Genomic DNA, 19,354 nt, shown 5'->3' on the forward strand with positions numbered 1-19,354 from the left:
GAAACAACTGGTACTTTCACAAGTTGTAAAGAGGCCAATGTCAGATATTACAAATAAGACAATAAAAGGGGAAAATAGAATTCATTCCATATTAGGGTCCGCAGTGATGACAAGACAGTGAAAAACTTGGATATTCAGAAAGAGCTCTCTACCTTTTAAACATGATCTTTGAGGCACCTCAGTGGTGCAGTCGGTGAAGCATCGGACTTTTGATTTCGGCTCAGGTCATGATCTCTTGGTTTGTGAGTTTGAGCCCCGCATCAGGCTCTGTGCTGGGATTCTCTCTCTGCTCCTACCCCACTTGCTGTCTCTCTCTCTCTCTCAGAATAAATACGTAAGCTTAAAAAAAAAAATAAACATGGGGCACCTAGGTGGCTCAGTCAGTTAAGCGTCCGACTTCAACTCAGGTCACGATCTCGCGGTCTGTGAGTTCGAGCCCCGCGTCGGGCTCTGGGCTGACATCTCAGAGCCTGGAGCCTGCTTCCAATTCTGTGTCTCCCTCTCTCTCTGCCCCTCCCCCGTTCATGCTCTGTCTCTGTCTCAAAAATCAATAAACGTTAAAAAAAATAAACATGATCTTCTGAGGGCATGATATAAATACAGCTACATACATATACATATATACATAGATAATCACCCTTCTTCCAAGAAAGTTAGACCCCAAGAGTTCATACATTTCCAGTCTCCTATCCAACGAATCCTTTCCTCAGGTTGTATCCACCACAGGGTCAAGAGACTTCTAGGGAAGGGAGACATAGTGAACAAGGCTACAGCTCTTCCCTCAGGTAAATTACTGTTAAAATTTAAATGTTTTGCCACTCCTTGTGAGTCTGTAACTATTTCAAAACAAAAAGTTACAAGAAGTTAAGTGACGAGGGTCAACAGAAGGAGCCAGGGGATTATGTAGATTCAAGGTACCAATTACAACTTTGCTGCCGTCCTCAGGTGTGTGACCAAGAGGTCAAGGTAGATGCTGGTGGGTGGAGGGTAATGGGCTTGGAAGTAGAGGGTGGAGAGCATACGGAGACACTGGAAGAGAAAACCTAGGGTTCCACTCTTCCACCAGGAGACAGAGGAAGCAACACTTGTATTTCCTTGAACATTTTCAGGGTGAGGTGTGGTTGGGGAGGAGGGGTGGCAGTTGAGTTGGTTGTGTGGGGTTATGTTTTGTTTTGTTGTTTACTGTTAGAGGACGAGGTGTCGATGCCTGTCCCTGGCATTGAAGCTGAATTCCACTGTGGACACTCGAGGTCCTCTGTTCCTTTCCTTACCCACTGACTTGCCCAACGCCCAGTGCCGAGTCGGGTCAAACAAGTATAACGACTCTCGGGGGTGTTCTGAGGGATCAAGTGTGCAGCCAACGAAAGACTGTTTCTTAAGTTCATGTCGTGGATTCGTTCGCCAGCTTCTGCTTGGGCCACAAGCCACTGGCGAGGAAAATGACCTCAGTGACCAGATGCTGAGCAGAAGGCATTGCCCGCGGGACAATGTTGCTTCACGGTTTCTGCCTGCCCTGGATGCTGTAGCTAGACCAGACTTTTTTTTTTTTTGGCAAAATTCTCAACCAGTCTAAACTTGGAAAAAGCTAGCATTTCTGGTCAGGGAGCCTTGGCTACTTGCACGAGGCTTTTGGAGCACAAAAGCTGGTCCCACACAGTGAGTGGTTGCCCAGCACACAGCTCTGAATGGAGCCCTTGGCAAATCCTTTTTGCTTCACCCTGTAACTCGAGCTCAGGCTCCCTTTCTGGCAAGGACACTGTGGAAAATTCCCCGGACATAGAGAGCTGGCTCTATTTCCTAGCAATTCTACGAAGTTCTCTCTCTGTGATGGCAAAAATGGAGCAGCCTAAACATCTTCAGATCACTGGGATCTAAAACAAAGAGTCCCTGGGGCACTCGTGACAAGAAACAGGGCCCCACTTTTCAGCACGGAGCTTTCAGACTTTAGATCTGGCATCAAAGGTTTGGTCACAGTGATTGCTTCCACTTGGGGCCTGCTGGGACTTTAGTGGGTCTGCAAATATTTTGAATTTCTTGGCAAAGCTGTCCCAGACTGTGTAACCTTTCTTTTGTCATCTGTAATAATAGGCAAACAGCTACCAGTTTTATAGAGAAATAAAGCTGGAGTGAATCAAATAGCCTGGGGTAGGTGGGTGGGAGGGAGCACAGCTTCAATTTTGACAGAGGACTTGGAAGAGATCTGCCAATGTGTAACCTTAGGGGAAATTCTGTATTTTCTTCAAATCCGACTTCTTCATCTAAAAAGCAGTAAAAACACAATGCCTGTGTGAGAAGGTCAATGTGAGGATGAATGAATAAACACGGAAGGTGCCCAGGAGGCACTCCAAGAGTCTTAGCCTTCCCTCTCTCTCCTCCTGATCTCCACCCCCTTCTCCTCTCTCTAAAGCTATGATTTTCCAACTGTTTTAACTGCTGGAACTAACTATCTATCTATCTATCTATCTATCTATCTATCTATCTATCTAAATGTTTATTTATGTAGAGAGTGAGAGAGCCTGAGTAGGGGAGGGGCAGAGAGAGAAGGAGAGAAAGGACCTCAAGCAGGCAGCGCAGAGCCTGATGCAGGGCTGGAACCCATGAGCTGTGGAATCGTGACTTGAGCCGGAAGCAAGAGTCAGACGCTTAACTGACTGAGCCACCCAGGCTCCCCACTGCTGGAACTTTTTAAAAATTCAAATAAATGTGTATGTAGAAGCCCAACATAGAAAACAGATAAAAATCCCAAGCTGCTACCAAGGAAGCACCTGCTCTGTCCCCTCTTCTCCTTGGTAGAAGCTTCCTGCAATTTCAGTGCCATCGGGGTGGGCTTTCTCATGTGCTGGGAGACCCTGTGGAATAGGGGCACCTTTGATTGGTGCCCCCCCCCCCGTGCTGCTCCCCACTCTTCCCAGATCCTGACAACTGAAATCTTCCCATGGAGGGCTCTGGTGTGTTTTGTGTTTAAATGAAAGCACTTTGAGTCAGAGTTCTTTCTATTCTGGTGTTTTTTCTGATGAACTCACTTTTCTGAGGAATAGTGGGACTAGCTGCCTGGGAGCTCTTGCTGAGCCTGAGGTGCGAATGTTCTTGTGCAGGAGCTGGACGAGAGCAGTGAGGGTTCTTGTTTTGTGCTCCTGCGTCAGAAACGGGGGAAATACTTGGACTGCACAGCCCTTTCTTTACTCAAGTTGGTGTGCCTACCAGATCTTATTGGCACCTGAAAAAGACATAGGATTAGGCACGCTGGTGCAAGGAGGGGGTCACAGGGTCAATCACAAGACACTTGGCTGTGCACTAAGGTCTAGTGTGAACTGGCCTCTGTGTGCGCCTCTACCTCAGGGGGTTGGCTCTGCAAGAGGCTGTTCCTGAAGGGACCGCCCTCAGAGGGTGCCCAGGTGGGCAGGGAAGCCCAAGGGCAGTGAGGGCTCCAGCAGGTGCACTTCCACGACTCACCCCATCTCTGCCTTCTTCTCATGTTGGCCACCATTTCCTTTCCTGCGGGATCATCTCGAGGCTTGTGAGAAGGGGCACATTCCTCCCTCCCAGGGAGGAGGAACATTTGAGGGCTGGGCAAAGGGCTTCTCTTCCTTTCTGTGTCTCTGATTATATAGATTGCTGGGTCTGGAGGATGAGGACGGGCTGGAGTCCTGCCTGAGCCGGGAGTTGGGATGTACAGTATTGCTTTCAAGACCTTAGTCATCAGTAAACAGCTATTATGCTCGGGCTCTAATGTGCTCTCTCTTCTGCTGGGTCGCCTGTGGTTGCCATGGATATGGCTTTGTCTTTGGAGGCCTATAACCAAGGAGGATTTAAGTAAATCCTCATGGGTCAATATTACCATAGCCCACCCCACCCCACCCCCCTGACCCCTCCCAAAAAAAAAAGAGAGAAAGAAAAAGAGAAAATGAGGCCACACTTAAACAACTCCAAGAAATCCTTAAACAGTTCTGCACTCATCACCAAAACAACAACAAAAACCCCGGGCTTTAATTGCCGGAACTTACAGGGCACACATTTTAAAAGTGTACTCAGAATTAGAAAGATGAGGTCCATTAATGGCTCTGATTGCAGCGAGTGCAAAATGATGGTATTTCCCGGTCTGGTGTTTTGGACAATATAAAGTTACATTTTGTTTTCTTGCCAGTGCTTAGTTTTTAGAATGCTTCTTGATTTGCCGTTTCTAAGATGTGTCATATTCCAGCATATAAACGAAGCGGTGTTTCAAGCAAACAGTAGTTGTTTCTGGCCACAGAGGATTCGGTGACATTTGGTAATGACTATGGAAGATGGGTAGATTGATTTAAGAAGGCTGAAAAAAGAAAGAAGACTGGGTCCTGAGCAGTGACCAAAGAGCTCCAGTGTCTTTGTTTGAAAACACACGCACGCTCCCCCCGGGATTGCTCATAAGTCACCCCAGAGAAAGGTGCTGTCCCCTGGTAAAGCAGAGGTCAGAGGCTGAGAGCCCATGTGTGGCCACAGCCCCTCCATGCTTTGGTTCTTTGCTCTAGAGTTGCATCCTTTTAATGGGCTGCCCTTTGTGTATGTTTCTTTGTGTGTGTTTCCCGGGACCACACGGCTCAGGCAGGGAGGCAGGCTGTGGATGCTGGGATGAGGACCCCAGCCGAGGTGCCCACAGCACAGAAAGGGCTGTTTCCGTAGCAGTGTTCATGCCGGCATCGCCAGGCTGCCCCCTTCCCTCCTGGTAACAACCCGAAGTTTTGTCACCCATCTTACTAGCTTCCATGTTCACTGTCATTGGCAGCAAGACACTTCCAGTGAAGAAGTTGGGTCTGAGTTGCAATCACCCAGAGATCTCTTCCACTGAAGTGGGAAAAAGTGATGTCAATTTCCTCTCTGTGGGCTTTTCCTCTCTTGAGTTTTCTCGTGTCTGTGTCAAACTCCGGATTAATCCACAGCCTCTCTTTGCTTGCCTTCCGAAACTCTCCCCGGTCTCTGCCTATCGTGTTACCCGGCAACCGTTGGGACTTCCCGAGTGGAGGATTATGACACTCTTGCTTTGATGCCAGGCGACCCAGTGCAAAGCCCCCTGTGATTGTCAGGAGCAGAGAAGGTGATAATGCTGCTGGCTGGTGGCCACCAGGGTCAGTGCTGGCCTGTCTGGACGAAAAAGGGAAGCTCACGCCTGAGCTGCCTCTGGAGGGTGCTGGGAGAAGTGGCCTGCCTCCTACATCAGGTAGGAGTTGGCTCCCACCTTGCCCCCATCCTGCCTTGAGCTGCCTGGGAGGCCGAGGCCAAGTTCTAGAGTGGCGGGTCGGCAAACAGAGGCCCAGCTTCCGGGTTCGATGAGGTCTGCTGGGATGGGTGTCTTGGAGGCCTAACACAGCTTCAGGGTGTGAGAGGAGTCCCCAGATAAACCGCTGCTAGGTTGTCTGAGCCGCCTTATCAGACTCTTGAGGAAATTCTGGTCCTCATGGCTTCCATGTAGTTCTTCCGGGACCACCACCAAACAGGATAGATTTCATGGAAAAGCTGAGGGCTGTGCTAATCCTTAGTTGGCATCAGGCCAAGAGAGATAATTTTGATGTGGGTTAAAAGGAGTTTTCTGATTTTCCAAGCTGGTAGATGGAAAGGAAAAGGGGATGTCTGGGGTTTGGATTTGTGGATGACGGAAAGGACCTGGGAAGGTTATGAACCTTTAAATAGCATCCTATCTGTACCGTTACCAAAGATCCCAAGAAAGAAAAGGCAGAAGCAGGCAATGTGGTGTAGAGGGAAAGCCGCCATAGCTCTGATTTTAAATGAACACAAACAAAAGATGGAAGGAGGGGCACGACATGAAGGGTGTCACAAAAGAATAGCAGGAATCTGTATATTAGTGTCAGAAAAACTGAAGTCCAGAATACGCTAAGACTCGTGAAATAGCAGCTGACATGAGAATAATACTCTGTCATTTGCAAAGCATTTTCATGTAAATGATCACATGGATGCTCACAGTAATCCTGTGGGGGTGGGGGTGGGGCTGGGGGTGGGGTAGTTATTATCCTCAGAGTGTGTGGGGACTTCTCAGAGGCAAAGCTGGGATTTGAGCCCAGATCATCTTGGGCCAAATGCTGGGTCTTTCCACCACACCACATCACTTTTTGTCACATCGTTTAGAAGTATATTTAGAGAAAGGTGGGCAGGCCCATGGTTCCAGAGACAGTGTGATAGTAAGAAAAACTAGGTGCTCCTATATTTCCTTCAATTCATCACGAAGCAACACAATCTTCAAAGGATAGAACCAAATTTCTTAAAGTGGATGAGACCTTCAAGGAGAATCGAGTTCTGTAAGCGCAGGCCTGGACATCGTAGATGGCTGTTTCCAAAGGGACCTGACTTTCTCTTGCATGGCACTTACTTAAGAAATTGCTTGCTCAGTATCTGTGTTCCCCACTAGCCTTAGCATCTTGAAGGCAGGATCTATGGCCATCGTGTCCATCACGGTGTCCCCTTTGGCTGCCCAGGCAATGAATAAATAACTAACCACAGAACAACGAGCAGTAATTTTGGTGAAATTATAGAGAATGGGAGGTATGCCACAGAGAGAGGCAGAAGTCATCATGATTTACCAAAAAAAAAAAAAAAAAGATTCTAGAGTCTACTTGCCAATTAACTAGCATTAGTCTCTAAGGTATTTGTATTCATTTCAACGATAAAAATGAGGCCCAGATATAGAAAGTGACTCCCATGAACTCATTTCAGTCATCCCAGGGATCCAATCAGAACCTCTGTTTTGGGTCAGTCAAGGCTGAGATTGGGCCATCTGGGCTGTAATGTCAGGAATAAATGCAGGAAAGAAAGGATTTCAAGGCAAGAATCTTTTGTTTTAGAGTCTAGGCTCTGGTTTCAGAATGAATTGTTCTATTAAGTACTCAGGCTTAGCAGAAGCAGCTTTACTTTCAGCTTGTGCTAGAAGGTACATATTTTAGAGACGGCGGGAGAGGATACATTCAACACCAAAGCCAAGCGATGCTATCAGTTATCAATACTTAACCATCATGACCATAGGCACCAGATGTGCAAATGTGAACACAGGCAGAATGTTCTCTAGAAGACATTGACTCGATTCAACTGAAGCCAGATTTCCAGAGATTTCTGAAGCTCCACTCTTCTCAGGAAGGACACTAGTTAAAGGGAAGCTTCTCAGGGTGCCTGGGTGGCTCAGTCGGTTGAGCGTCCGACTTCGGCTCAGGTCATGATCTCACGGTCCGTGAGTTTGAGCCCCGCGTTGGGCTCTGTGCTGACAGCTCAGAGCCTGGAGCCTGTTTTGGATTCTGTCTCCCTCTCTCTCTGACCCTCCCCCGTTCATGTTCTGTCTCTCTCTGTCTCAAAAATAAATAAATATTTTAAAAAAATTAAAAAAAAATAATAAAATAAAATAAAGGGAAGCTTCTCATCTCTTTTCCTGAACTCCAGGCACACCTTTCCAACTCCACGTGTGAACTTTCATGGGGCTGGAAGGACCTCGAGCTAAGTCCATCTCATGCCTTTATCTTCCTCATTCACTTCACGGTAGTCACGGTGGTCTTGTCTTCTCTTGGCTCCTCAACACACTCAGGTGTTCCTGCCCCAGGGCGCTGGCACCTGCCGTTCTGTCTTCCAGAACCCTTCCCTAGATCATCATCCCCACCACTGGCTTGGTGTCATTCAGGCCTCAGCTCAGAATCTCCTGGAAGAGGCCTGCCTGACCCATTTCCTGTTGTGTTTTCCTCATGGTGCTTTCATCACAATACAAAATTGTTTAATTTCTCTTCTCTCCCTTCTCCCTCCCCTTCTTCTCTCTCTCTCCTTCCTTGTGCCTCTTCTTCCTTGTTTGTCTTCCCCACTAAAATGGGAGCTCCATGAGGCTGCTCCTTATCAGTCTTGCTTGCAGACGTATCTTCAGTGCCCGGGACGGCACCTGAGCAGGTGCTCAATATACATTTGTTGTGTGACTATGTTGACTCGCCCCACCTTCTTCCTTGGCTGCTTCCATTTAGAACACTTACGGACACTACAGTCGTCTATTTTCAACACATGGTAAATGAGGAAAGGTAAATGGAGACCATTTGAAAGCCCTTTGATATTCCGTAAATAGTCTTAATTTTTGAGGTGTTTCTGATAACCTGAAAACAATCCGCAGTGACAGGCTCAGATCACCAGTTCTGGAGGCATCCAGAGGCTGAAGGAACTGTCCTGCAGTACAGGAAACCTCAGGGAAAGCTGAGGAAAGGGAACCCGGTGAGTCTATCTGGGAATGCAAAAAGCACTGCTGGCAGGAGATAAGCCTGTTCGGGGTCTCTCAAAATATCCTTTATTCAGATTATGTTGTGCCACCTGATCAGTGCCCATGGGCAAGCTCAGGGTTGGAAGGGGCTAGGAGCAGGCCAAGGATAGGCAGTAAAAGAGAAGCTTGGGTGGCAGAGGAAGCTGAGGAAAACACATCCCAGGAGGTACTGGCTCCAGGTTAGCATTTCTGCTGATCTTACTGAACGATGTGGGCATGCCCCCTCCCCTGCCCTTTACCTCGGTTTGAAGAAACAGGGGTGTTAGTGGGGAAGTTAGGAAGGGGTGAGGCTGTCAGACCGTCTTGTGGAACCATACCCCCAATAACAGTCAATTAAATAAAATTCTGAGCTTAAGCAATACAGGTCTGCACAGCAGCTATGATGTCATTGATCCAATTGCCTTTTCCTCATTGTTCTGCCGTCTTTGGACTTCGCCCTCATTCGGACTACCACATCCACATTTCAGCCAGAAGAGGAAAAGAAGGGGAAGGAGCTCAACTTTCAAGCTTACCACGAGGAAGGTGCACGGGTACTCTCCATTCTTATCCCATTGGCCAGAACTTTGTCTGTGGACGTACCTCAGTCCAAAGGAGTCTGGGAAATGTGGTCTTGAACTGGGTGGCCGTGTCCCACCTAAAAATTCCACAACCGTGAAAAAGAAGGAAGAGATGTATCAGGAAACGGCATTTCTGTCACAGGTGAGCGGAAGAAATTGCCTTGTGAATGCGATGATGATTATCCTTTGCAACTGGCCCCGGGAAGAAGTAACTGCCCCGGGAGGAAAATCATTCGGCTGTCTGCCAGGTCTTTGCACGGCAAACTATAGATTTTGATAAACAGACCACTGCACATCTCTCCCTGGCAAGAATATAAAGCCCAGTGATAATAAGCCATATGAGTGCCATAAACCCTAAGTAGCTGTTTTGAAGTCATCAGAATGCAGCGCCTACCAGATAATTTACCCAATCTGTCAGAATGCTGCTTCCTGCTTCCACCATCAACCATTTGGAATTAACTATAAAGCACGTCTGCTGTGGAGTCTAAATCTAGAAACAGTAGAATGTAAGCTCTGGAGATATTAAATTTGTGGCAGGCACTTATTCACTCGATGTGTAACTACTAGGTACCCACTGCACCAAGCTGGCCTATGGGGTGGGGCAGCTGTGATATTGAGAACGACAGAGATGTATGTTCACGAGTTCAGTGACAGAACATCTGCTTATGAATGAGGGCATTCACTCATTTGTTCATTCGTTCAACGACTATTTAGTGAACCCCTACTTTGAATCAGACCCACGGTACTGGGACACATTGATGAACAAGCAGGGTTCTGAGGTTCTTGCCTCAGAGCATATATTCTAGTGTGAGGAAAAGGCAGGAAAGAAGAAAGCAAGCCTGTGAACAGACAGGATACTATAGAGTGATAAATACTGAAGGAACTAAATAGAGATGTGATGGAGAGCTTGGGCAGTGAATAGGAGGGTCAGTGAGGGCCTTTCTGAAGTGATGGTTGAATCCTGAAGGATGAGAAGTCAGCCACATGGGAAGCCAGGAGCAGGGAGGTGGCAAAGAGCTTGTGTGTTAGTGTGTCTGGTGTGGCCGGAGTGTTTTGAGTGAGGGGACATGATGCAAGATGCGACTGACTGGACAAGGCTGGTCCCAGAGAGTTTTCTGGAAAGGGTGGAACTTGAGCCGATCCTTGCAGGACAGGTAAAGTTCGAGTCTGCGAGAGGGGAAACATTTGCAAAGTAGGGTGAGCTGTGAGGGGCTTGAGCCAGGACTGTGCCGACCCAAGATGGTGGGTGAGAAGGGTTCCTGATGGGAGGAGTGAGAGAAAAGGCTGGAAAGGCAACCTCAGGAAACTTCTGGAAGGCAAAGGGACTTGAATTCTCAAAGATCATGCATGTACAGCCATTTGATCAGGAGAGAGGCATGATCGAAGCGTGGTTTTAGAAAGATTTTCTACAAGCTAGGTAGTAGCCTCTCAGTCTTGGCACTATTGATGCTTTGGGCCAGATCATTCTTTGTTGTGAAGGATCCTGTACACTGCAGGATGTTTAGCAGCACCCCTGATCTCTAAATGCCAGGAGCACCCACCCTTCCTAGTCCTGACGATCAAAAATGTCTCCAGATATGGCCAAATGTCCTAGGGGGTGGGGGAAGGGAAAATCACTTCTGGTTGAAACCACTACTTTAAAAAAAAAAAAAAGGTTTTGTTTATCTTTATGTTTTTGTTTTTGAAATCAGATTTTGGACCTGAAATATCTTGATCATTGACTGTTTTCTCTCACTGTGATTGTATGGACATAGGAACTCCAGATTTAAATAGGAAGGCAACCTTAAGTTGTAGTTACTGAATATTTTTGACTTAAAGAAAAGCTTATACAAATAAGTTTCAGTTCACTCTAAAATGAAGTTTTGCAAGCTTTGAGGGATCTTTCCTCTGCTGTGCCATCCCTTGATGTTTTCGATCTTCTTACAGTGTGTCCCCCTCTACTCGGGTGGATGAGCTCCTTAAGGCCACCCCTAGGGGGAGTGGGGGAGGTGGGGCACAGAAGGAAAGGCCCTTTTCCAGCGAGAAGATGTGTAAGCTGAGCTGAAAAAACATTAAGGAGGATTGTTTTGAGATTTTTTTCAGGCCCCTAAATTGTTTTTTGTTAAAAAAAATTTTTTTTTAATCTTTATTTATTTTTGAGAGAGTGAGAGAGAGACAGAGTGAGGGCAGGGGAGGAACAGAGAGAGAGGGAGACACAGAATCCGAGGCAGGCTCCAGGTTCTGAGCCGTCAGCACAGAGCCCGACGTGGGGCTCGAACCCGCGAACCGTGAGATCATGACCTGAGCCGAAGTCAGACACTTAACTGACTGAGCCACCCAGGTGCCTCCAGGCCCCTAAATTTAAATTAGCTTTGTGGGAACTCTTTGGGATTAACTCCCCCTCAAAACACCCCCTGAAATATATCCCTTCGTGGCTTCCCTTCTCTAGATGATATTTGAAAGATATGCAAGAGAATATGAACTCCAGAGAAAATGTATTTTTTAAAACCTTTTTTTTAAAGTTTATTTATTTTTAAGGGAGAGATAGAATGTGAGCTGGGGAGGGGCAGAGAGAGAGGGGGACACAGAATCCGAAGCAGGCTCCAGGCTCTGAGCCGTCAGCACAGAGCCCGATGCAGAGCTTGGGCTCACAAACTGTGAGATCATGACCTGAGCTGAGGTCAGACATTTAACCGACTGAGCCACCCCGGTGCCCCATGGAGAAAATGTATTTTTAAAACCTATCTTCCTATGTCTTTAAAAAAAAAATTAATGTTTATTTATTTTTTGAGAGAGAAGTCCTGAGCAGGGGAGGGGCAGAGAGGGAGGGAACAGAGGATCCGAAGCAGGCTCCGTGCTGTCAGCAGTGAGCCCCCTGTGAGGCCCGAACTCACAAACCGTGAGATCATGACCTGAGCTGAATGAAGTTGGATGCTCAAGCCACCAAGCCACCTAGGTGCCCCTCTTCCTAAGTCTTTTGAATAGTATACTGGGTTGAGTCGCAAATTCACCCACCCTCCCACCCCAATTCATGTCGGCTTGGAACCTCAGATTTGGAAATAGTCTTTGCAGGCGTAATTAGTTATGATGAGATGACACTGGATGAAAGTGGATCCTACACCCAGTGAATGGTGTGCTTAAAAGAAGGGGGGACCCACAGAGACACAGTGGGAAGGGGGCCATGTGAAGAAGGGGGCAGAGGTTGGAGTGACACAGTACAAGCCAGGGAACACCAGGATTGCCCGGAGCCAGAGAAGTGGAGAAGAGGCAAGGAGGTATCTTGCCCTCGGGAGCTACAACAGCCACGGACACCTTGACTTTGGACGCGTAGCCTCCAGACCTCCCACAGAATGGATTGCTGTTGTTTTAAGCCCTGCCATTTGTGGTTAATTTGCGGTAATTGCAGCCCTAGGAAATGAATACAAATGGTTATGTTATAATCGGGTTTAGTTTTTTTTGTTGACACGTGGGCTTGCTAGTTTCTGCTTCAGACTCCTTGCTTTTCAGAGCTGGCCATTAACTTGCAGCAGAAGGCTAACCTTCGGCCACATGCCTCACCAATCGGTTCTAAACGAGACCGCTTCATTCCCGTGCCACCGAAACCACAGCCCGCAATCCTGGGCGACGTACAGGTCTCCCCTCGGAAGCCTGCACGTGGCAGAAACGCTTCCTTCAAAGCAAATTCCAAGAAGCGAGGCCTGGGTAGTCCTCTGGGGTGGGCGTTGGTGGGTCATGGCTCCCGGTGTCCTAACTAAAGGAGAGGATGCGGCGACTCTAAATTAAAGGGGAAAAGGGGAGGCTTCTGGTCAGATCCCAGAGAGGAATAGTGGGGAGGTGAGTCAATGGTTGGTGGATGTGGGAATGGGAGGGAGAAGCAAAGTGGGGGGGGGGCGGGCAGAAGGCTGGAATATCAGGGGATGGGGAATGGGAGTGGGGGGAGAGAAAGAGAAGGACAGCTGAATCCTTTCAAGAGGGGAGGAAAATGGTCTTAATTTACCATAGGCGAAAACAAAAAAGGAAGATTACACAACAGTTTTAATGACAGGGTTTCTGTCACTCACCCTGATAGTAGTAATTATGTTTATTATGCGGATTTGGTGGTGAAGGTGCTGTCCTGCTCAGCCCGTGCTGCCGAGGGGATCAATGGAGGCGGTTGATAGCATCCACCAAATAAAGCCTGGGAGGTCTGGACACCCTCAGTTATAATTCTGCAAGCACACAGTTGCTTAGGAAATCAGCACTTCAAATTAACTAAAGCAGGTAGACATATTCTCCTCCTTTATTCTGTATCCTTACTATGTCCTGTGTTTATTTCTCTGCTGTTGGAGGGGATAGACACTTGCCTAAAAGAAATAATTTGCACACATGTCTTTAGAAGAGAAATAATTTGCACACATGTCTTTAGAAGAGAAATAAGTGACTATATTGCTTGTCTAGAAAACAACTCAGAAATTCACCTCACCTTTAGGTGAGGAATGAGGGGAGGTGTGGGGAGTGTTGGGTGGGAGCAAACTGTTCCCCCGGCAGCCAGAGAGCAAACATTGCCTGCTGTTGGCTTTGGATAATTTTACCTCATTCAGAAACACCTATTCAGCAACCGTTGTATGACAGGCACTGGTATAGGCTCTTTGGATAGAGAAATTTTTTTTTTTTAATTTTTTGGTAATGTTTATTTTAAGAGAGAGAGAGAGTGAGAGCACACGCGCACCCAAGTGGGGGAGGTGCAGAGAGACAGAGAGAGAGAGAGACAGAATCTGAAGCAGGCTCCAGGCTCTGAGCTGTCAGCACAGAGCCTGAAGCAGGGTTCAAACCCATGAAGTCTGAGATCACGACCTGAGCTGAAGTTGGACACGTAACCAACGGAGCACCCAGGCTCCTGGAAATGGTTTTTAAAAAGGGTTTGAGTGTTTAGTAGAAAGATTGATGATTAAATCATTAATTCATTCATAAAACAGTTATCGACTCCCTTCCATGTGCCCCAGAGACTGTTCTGGCACTTGCGATACAAGGATAAACTGAGCACATGAAGGCTTGAAATCAAAGACGTATGTGTTGAGTGGATGAAGGAAGCCCCCTTTGGGCCTGGGGGAGTCAGGGAAGCTTCCCAGCATATCTGTCAAAGCTTGGAAGGTGCCGAGGAATGCCTGCTGGCTGTTCTTTTAACTGAGACTTTAAAGTTGTTGCAAAGTTTATATGTGATAATCATCACCATTGCCCTTCCTAAAAACTGGAAAGTGACCTGGCAGAGAAAACCTAGCATCTCAACAAAGGATGTTTTAGGATGAGGCTTTTTGTTATTCATCTACTCACTCTGTACAGACTTATCCACCCTCCAAGCGTTAACTCCCTGGTGGCTGATGACCCTAAAATGCTCAGTGATCTCGAGTTCCAGGTTCTCCACCTCCCAGCCTGGGTGACTGGCCTGGTGTCTTCCAGATACCTTGTCAGCCCGGGGCCGTTCCTCTCCCTGCTTTCCTCTGGCGAAATCATTCTCTGAACTGTCTCCTCGCAGCCACTGCTTGGGACTGACTTTCCCTGTGCATATGACCAGGGCCTGTGGATTTGTCCAGGACTCCAGGGGCCAGGGAGGGCCTGGGTAATTTCCCAACACCCTCTGGGTCTTCTCCCTCCAGGTGGGGCTCACAGTCCGGGGCCCACAGCACAACAGAAAGAGGAAGACGCTCCTTTCTCTGATTACTCCCTGGAGGGTTTCTTGAACCGCCCCCCCTACCACCTTTACTCCGGAAAGTAGGTGGGTTCCCTCCAGCTCTGGTGGGTTTCAACTTCTTGGACTGTGAAGGATCCATTGGAGACTCCCTCTAAGGACTCAGAACGGAAGAATCATTTTGCCAGTAGCTGTGCTAGGGCCTAGGAGTGCCAGGGACAGGTAGCAAGGGGTGTGTGTTTGTGTGTGTGCCCACTTTACAAACTCCTCCCCTGCTTCCAGAGGTCGTGGGCTCCTGGCAGGGGTGGGGGGGGGGTCCGACTACTCTGTCATCTCTGTAGGGTTCCTGCTCCTGCTGCGAGGCTCCCCTTTTTGACAGCAGGGTTGGTATTTTCTCTGTAGCCAGCAGGCTGCGAGACGAGATGTGTGCCCTGGTGGTGTGGGAGGCACAGAGTTTGCCTCCTGCTCCTGCTAAATGAATCATGTTAACCTAATACTCAGAGGCAGGCTCCTTCTGCACCGTGGCTACACCCAAAACCGGGTGAGGAAGGCCTCCTGAGCCAGGCGCTCAGTTACACAGTTCCTTGGTGGGGTCTCACTCCGGGTCCTACCTCGTGCCTCCTGTACCCATGCTGTCACCCCTGAAATGTAGACATCCGAGGGCCATCACTAATTCACTAGGTGTCCTCCTTCAGCCTGGGCATGCATTTTTAATTAACTTTTATATCAAGACTCAGGTGACACGGCCCTACCCCCTTCTCTGTCCTCTTGGAACATAGCTAAAGTCAGCTGTGAGCTGTTATTCCACACAGAGGAGCTCTTGCCAGTGTCGTCCCTGCAAAGCGGCAGTTGCTACTTATTTGCAGACTATTTTAAATATTTCATGGAATTAATTTCAGACTTAGTGTCTTCATCAGATTGCTAGGAGGGTACTTGTAGATTAATACGTCCAGGCCTCCTATTTTATAGTTGAAAAAAAAAGTGAGACTCAGAGACGTTAAATCATTTTCCCAAGGTCACACAGCAAGTTTGTGGGAGGGCCCACATGAAAGCCTAGGTCTTCTGAGTCCCAAGCCTAAGCCCCTTCATTATACTACGAATTCTCTAAGATGATAAATTTAAATCCAGGCAGTGGCCTGAACCCCCCCAACCCCGAATTCCAAACGAAATCATGAAACAAAATCTTGGAAGTGACCCAGTCTTCAAGAGAAAGAGGGAAGTATGGTCATTCACAGAGGATGAGCAAAAGGCATTACTGTTATTTGGTTCTTTGTTGTTTGAGGTCCACAGCGATAAAGGCATTAAACTCTCGAAGCAGAAACCAAAAAGTGCCAGGAGAAAAAAAAAGAAAATCTAAAATAAGACCTCAAAGAAAATAGAAACTGGCATATAAATCGTAAGTTATGGTAGGTTGCATGCAAAGAGCCATCTGAAGTGGAAACAGGCTGCAGGGCGCATCAGAAAAGGCGAGGACTCTGGTCTGATAGCCAAGGTTCCGAATCTCGGTTCGAGCGTTTACTAAGGGTGGTTTGGGGGCAGTTCATTTCTCAGAGCTTCGGTTTCCCCCTTCGTAAAAGGAAGCTGACATCTGTGGCAGAGCGGTGATGTGAGGAAGGGCCGGCAGGCTCCCGGTGGCGCCTCGTCTGCAGCTGGCGCTCAGTAAATGGTAAAATGTGTGACTGCCTGTACCTTGAATTGCAGGGGAGACCCTGGCAGGCTGACGCCAGCCCCAGCCCCCAGCAAAGGGCTGAAGGGGCGGGCCGCCTGGACCAGGGGACTCGGGTTTGTTCCTGGTGAGGATTTAGAATGCTTCCTCTCTGTTCTTGTGCCTTGTAATAGGGTGGTTTTTCCCTGGGGGGGACGGTTCTGCCCTGAAGGGGCATTTGGCAAGCAGACAGCGTTTATCCTCTTAGACATTCAGGTCTGACTTGTGGATGCAAAGCTAAGCTTCACAGAAGATGGGAGGAAGTTCTGATTTAGGGGGGCTTCTTTATTTGGTTTGTATTGTGTGATGATGTTTTTCTTCAACCTCTTTAGCAACCCCTAGGGCCCTAGGCCAGATGTCAATTCAACCCTTTGACAGACATCTCTTGTTTCCTTTCGTCCTTCCTCTGGTGGTCGTATCCTGATTTTCTCTGAGAAAACTGCCCTGCTGCACTCACTGTCCCTGTGGGGAAGCAGATACGGGAATGTGACCATTGTACCACAGGCCCACAGTGGCTGGTCAGCAAGGGACACGGGCCAATTAGTGCCAGAGCTTCTATAAACTGTGGGGGAGAGGCTCTCATTTTTCTCTGGGTACACTGAGGAGAGAGGATATGATAGGAAAAGACAGGATTCAGTAGGCAGAGAGGGAAACGTTAGGACCCGAGGTCGCTGGGTGGGGAAAAACATATATTTTGGAACAATGCTGGGAATATCTGACTATGGCAAACTCCCTCAGGCTTAAGGTTCCTTTTAAGAATGTAACGGACCCCACCTACTCCCCCTCAAGTTTCTCTCAGGAATTTAACTAAAAAGAAGTAGCAGCCCATGAAATGTATGACCCACAAGGAACGTATGGCCATAGACCGCCCCCCATACAATAGAAATGAGCCGATCAACAAGGAACGACTAGACATTTAGAGTTACCTACCCAATGAGGGTAGAACCTGAGAAGAAACAGGGGAGAAGGACAGGGGGCTGACCCAAACCCTATAAAACATTGTCCCTTGCCTATAGTCCGCGGGCACTCACTTTTGGATGCCCCCTCTCTGTAAAGGGTTTTTGTACTATTCTTACTTTCTGATCTGATACTCTAATAAACTTTTGCCTGCTGCTCATTTTATTTTGTGTCCACCTCTTCGTTCTTTGCGCGGTGAGACAACGAACGCCAGGTCTGAGGTAAAAAAGCCTGCAACAGGATACAGGCCTCAGGATGCAGAAGGTATCTCGTGCACAGGGAGGCGTGTGGGGATGATGGGCCTTCCAGGGAAAGCAGAACAGAGAAAAGAGTGCGCCCCGGTGACACGTTTCAGGCCTCAAACCCCAACATGTCTGTCCTTTTTACTTACTTGAGCCAATAACTCTCCTCCTTTTTAAAAAGCATAACATAGTTTTAATTATGTTTCGGTCATTTGTCACTGAGAGTCCCGGTGAAGACAAACCAGGAGGTTGGATATAATGAGCTGGGAGGAAGCACGCGCCCTCTGAGAGCACTGTTCAAACTGAGGAGTTTCTACAGAACCATATTGCTGTAGAAGCATTTTTCCTCTGGGAGGACGCTTTGCAGCTTTTATTATTATTATTATTATTTTAACTTATTTTTTTGCCTGCCCAACATCTGAACCTCTTTCCAAAGGAGTCGTAGTGGGCCTAGAATTGCTGGAAAAGCCAGATATATACCCCCGAAGGCAAGGCTTTGGGTACTTCATCTAGGTGTGGCCAATTAGATCGTCTGGCTTGGATTTAGAATCTGGAAGGAGTCACCCGGATGGCTCCGTCAGTTAAGCGTCGGACTCTCTCGGTTTCAGCTCAAGTCGTAATCTCAGTTTGTGAGTTCGAGCCCAACATCGGGCTTTGCACTGACAGCACAGGGCCTGCCTGGGACTCTCTCCCTCCCTCCCTCTCTCTCTGCCCCTCCCCTGCTCGCTCACACTTTCTCTCTCTCTCTCAAAAGGAATAGGGGATGGTGGGGGAGTTTGTTCTGGCAGCAACAACAGTGGATTCCAGGGCAGCAGTGGCCATGGCGACCCCAGTGGGGTCCAGTCCCCAGTGTCATTTCTGGTGTCCAGTCAGTGTCCAGCAGTGGCCACAGGAGTGTGTCTCCGAGTTGCCCGAGGGCCCTTTTCCCTGCCTGTTTCCCCCAGGCAGCCTCTCCGGCCTTCCCTTGATTATGTAAACTACTCACTATTCTCTTAATAGATTATTTCCTGCTTCAACTGGTCAGTCACTTCCTGTTGCCAGAACCATGAAAAGGCCTCCTGAGAGAGGTCCCATCTGCTACTTGCATCAGCAGATATTGCTGTGTGACAGTATAACTCAGTGGCTTGAAACAATGGGTATTATTGTTCAGCGATTTGGTGGATTGAAGAGGACAGAATTTCATTTCTGTCTCAGATAATAGTATGAGGTAGGTGTCCCAGATTGGCATGTGGGTCTGCTCCATACATTCACTTCTTCTCCATTTCTTCCATTGCATGTCTCCTCCCTCTCCTAGGGTGTTGTCCTTGTCCGCATAGGTGACGTTTCCTTCACTCCATGCCAACACGCAGCCATCAAGAAAGGGAAAGTGTGCCCAGGAGGCACAGCCGTGGTCTTGGGGCTCAGGCCAGAATGGTATGGGTCCGCTTCTCACAATCCACTGCTAACTGCAAGTTGGGCTAAGGAATGTGGAGGGAAAGTGGAAGCCGAGGGACAATTAGCCTTCTCTTCCATAATATCATGATTTTGAAAGAATGAATCACATAGTGGATCTTGGAAGCACAGGGGTAGGTAGGCGGAGTTTTTTTGTTTTTTTTGATGATGATGATAAAGGCAAATTCAACTTTTTTTTTTATTAATGTTTATTTTTGAGAGAGTGCGGAGAGAGGGGCAGAGAGAAGCAGGCTCTCCGCTGACAGCAGAGAGCCTGAGGCGGGGCTCGAACTCAAGAACTGTGCAAAATCATGACCTGAGCCTAAGCCAGATGGTCAACCGACTGAGCCATCCAGGCGCCCCGATGATGAAGGCAAATTCAGTCTTTCAAAAAAAAAATTGCGGTGGTACATATTTTGATCTAGATAAAGGGAACAAGCCAGCAGTAGGGAGACTCGGCCCTGTGTTTAGGTTCTGGCATATTCTAACTTTCCAATCTTTGTGAGTTTCTTTATTTGTAAGATGGGTATTGTGATGACTGCCCTGTGAGAT

General features: G+C 47.9%; 1 protein-coding gene and 1 long non-coding RNA gene across 2 annotated transcripts; both read right to left on the minus strand.

Annotated features, from left to right (window-relative positions):
• Window positions 1–533: 533 nt before the first annotated feature.
• Window positions 534–3,833, minus strand: LOC123384179. The gene is made up of 3 exons (XR_006594910.1): window positions 3,454–3,833; window positions 3,024–3,217; window positions 534–2,258 (listed from the first exon to the last, which is right to left on the minus strand). It is a non-coding gene; the product is annotated as an uncharacterized LOC123384179 (long non-coding RNA).
• An 83-nt stretch (window positions 3,834–3,916) lies between these two features.
• On the minus strand, window positions 3,917–14,609 carry LOC123385750. The gene is made up of 4 exons (XM_045058672.1): window positions 14,534–14,609; window positions 12,361–12,450; window positions 4,735–5,344; window positions 3,917–4,309 (listed from the first exon to the last, which is right to left on the minus strand). The coding sequence occupies exons 1-4, from the start codon at window positions 14,607–14,609 to the stop codon at window positions 4,222–4,224; spliced, it is 864 nt and encodes a 287-aa protein (XP_044914607.1). The 3' UTR covers window positions 3,917–4,221.
• Between the last annotated feature and the right edge of the window lie 4,745 nt (window positions 14,610–19,354).

Source organism: Felis catus, chromosome A1 (assembly GCF_018350175.1).
Source record: "Felis catus isolate Fca126 chromosome A1, F.catus_Fca126_mat1.0, whole genome shotgun sequence".
Lineage (NCBI taxonomy): Eukaryota > Metazoa > Chordata > Mammalia > Carnivora > Felidae > Felis > Felis catus.

Bases quoted from the DNA above. Each gene is read 5' to 3' on its own strand.
- LOC123385750 (XM_045058672.1), bottom strand. From the start codon at position 14,609: ATGGATCCTTCACAGTCCAAGAAGTTGAAACCCACCAGAGCTGGAGGG. The intron at 12,451-14,533 runs GTAGGGGGGGCG...TGCCACGTGCAG, and splicing joins TACTTTCCGGAGTAAAGGTG to GCTTCCGAGGGGAGACCTGT. The intron at 5,345-12,360 runs GTGAGGCATGTG...CACACCCTGAAG, and splicing joins GTCTCGTTTAGAACCGATTG to CTGTGTTAGGCCTCCAAGAC.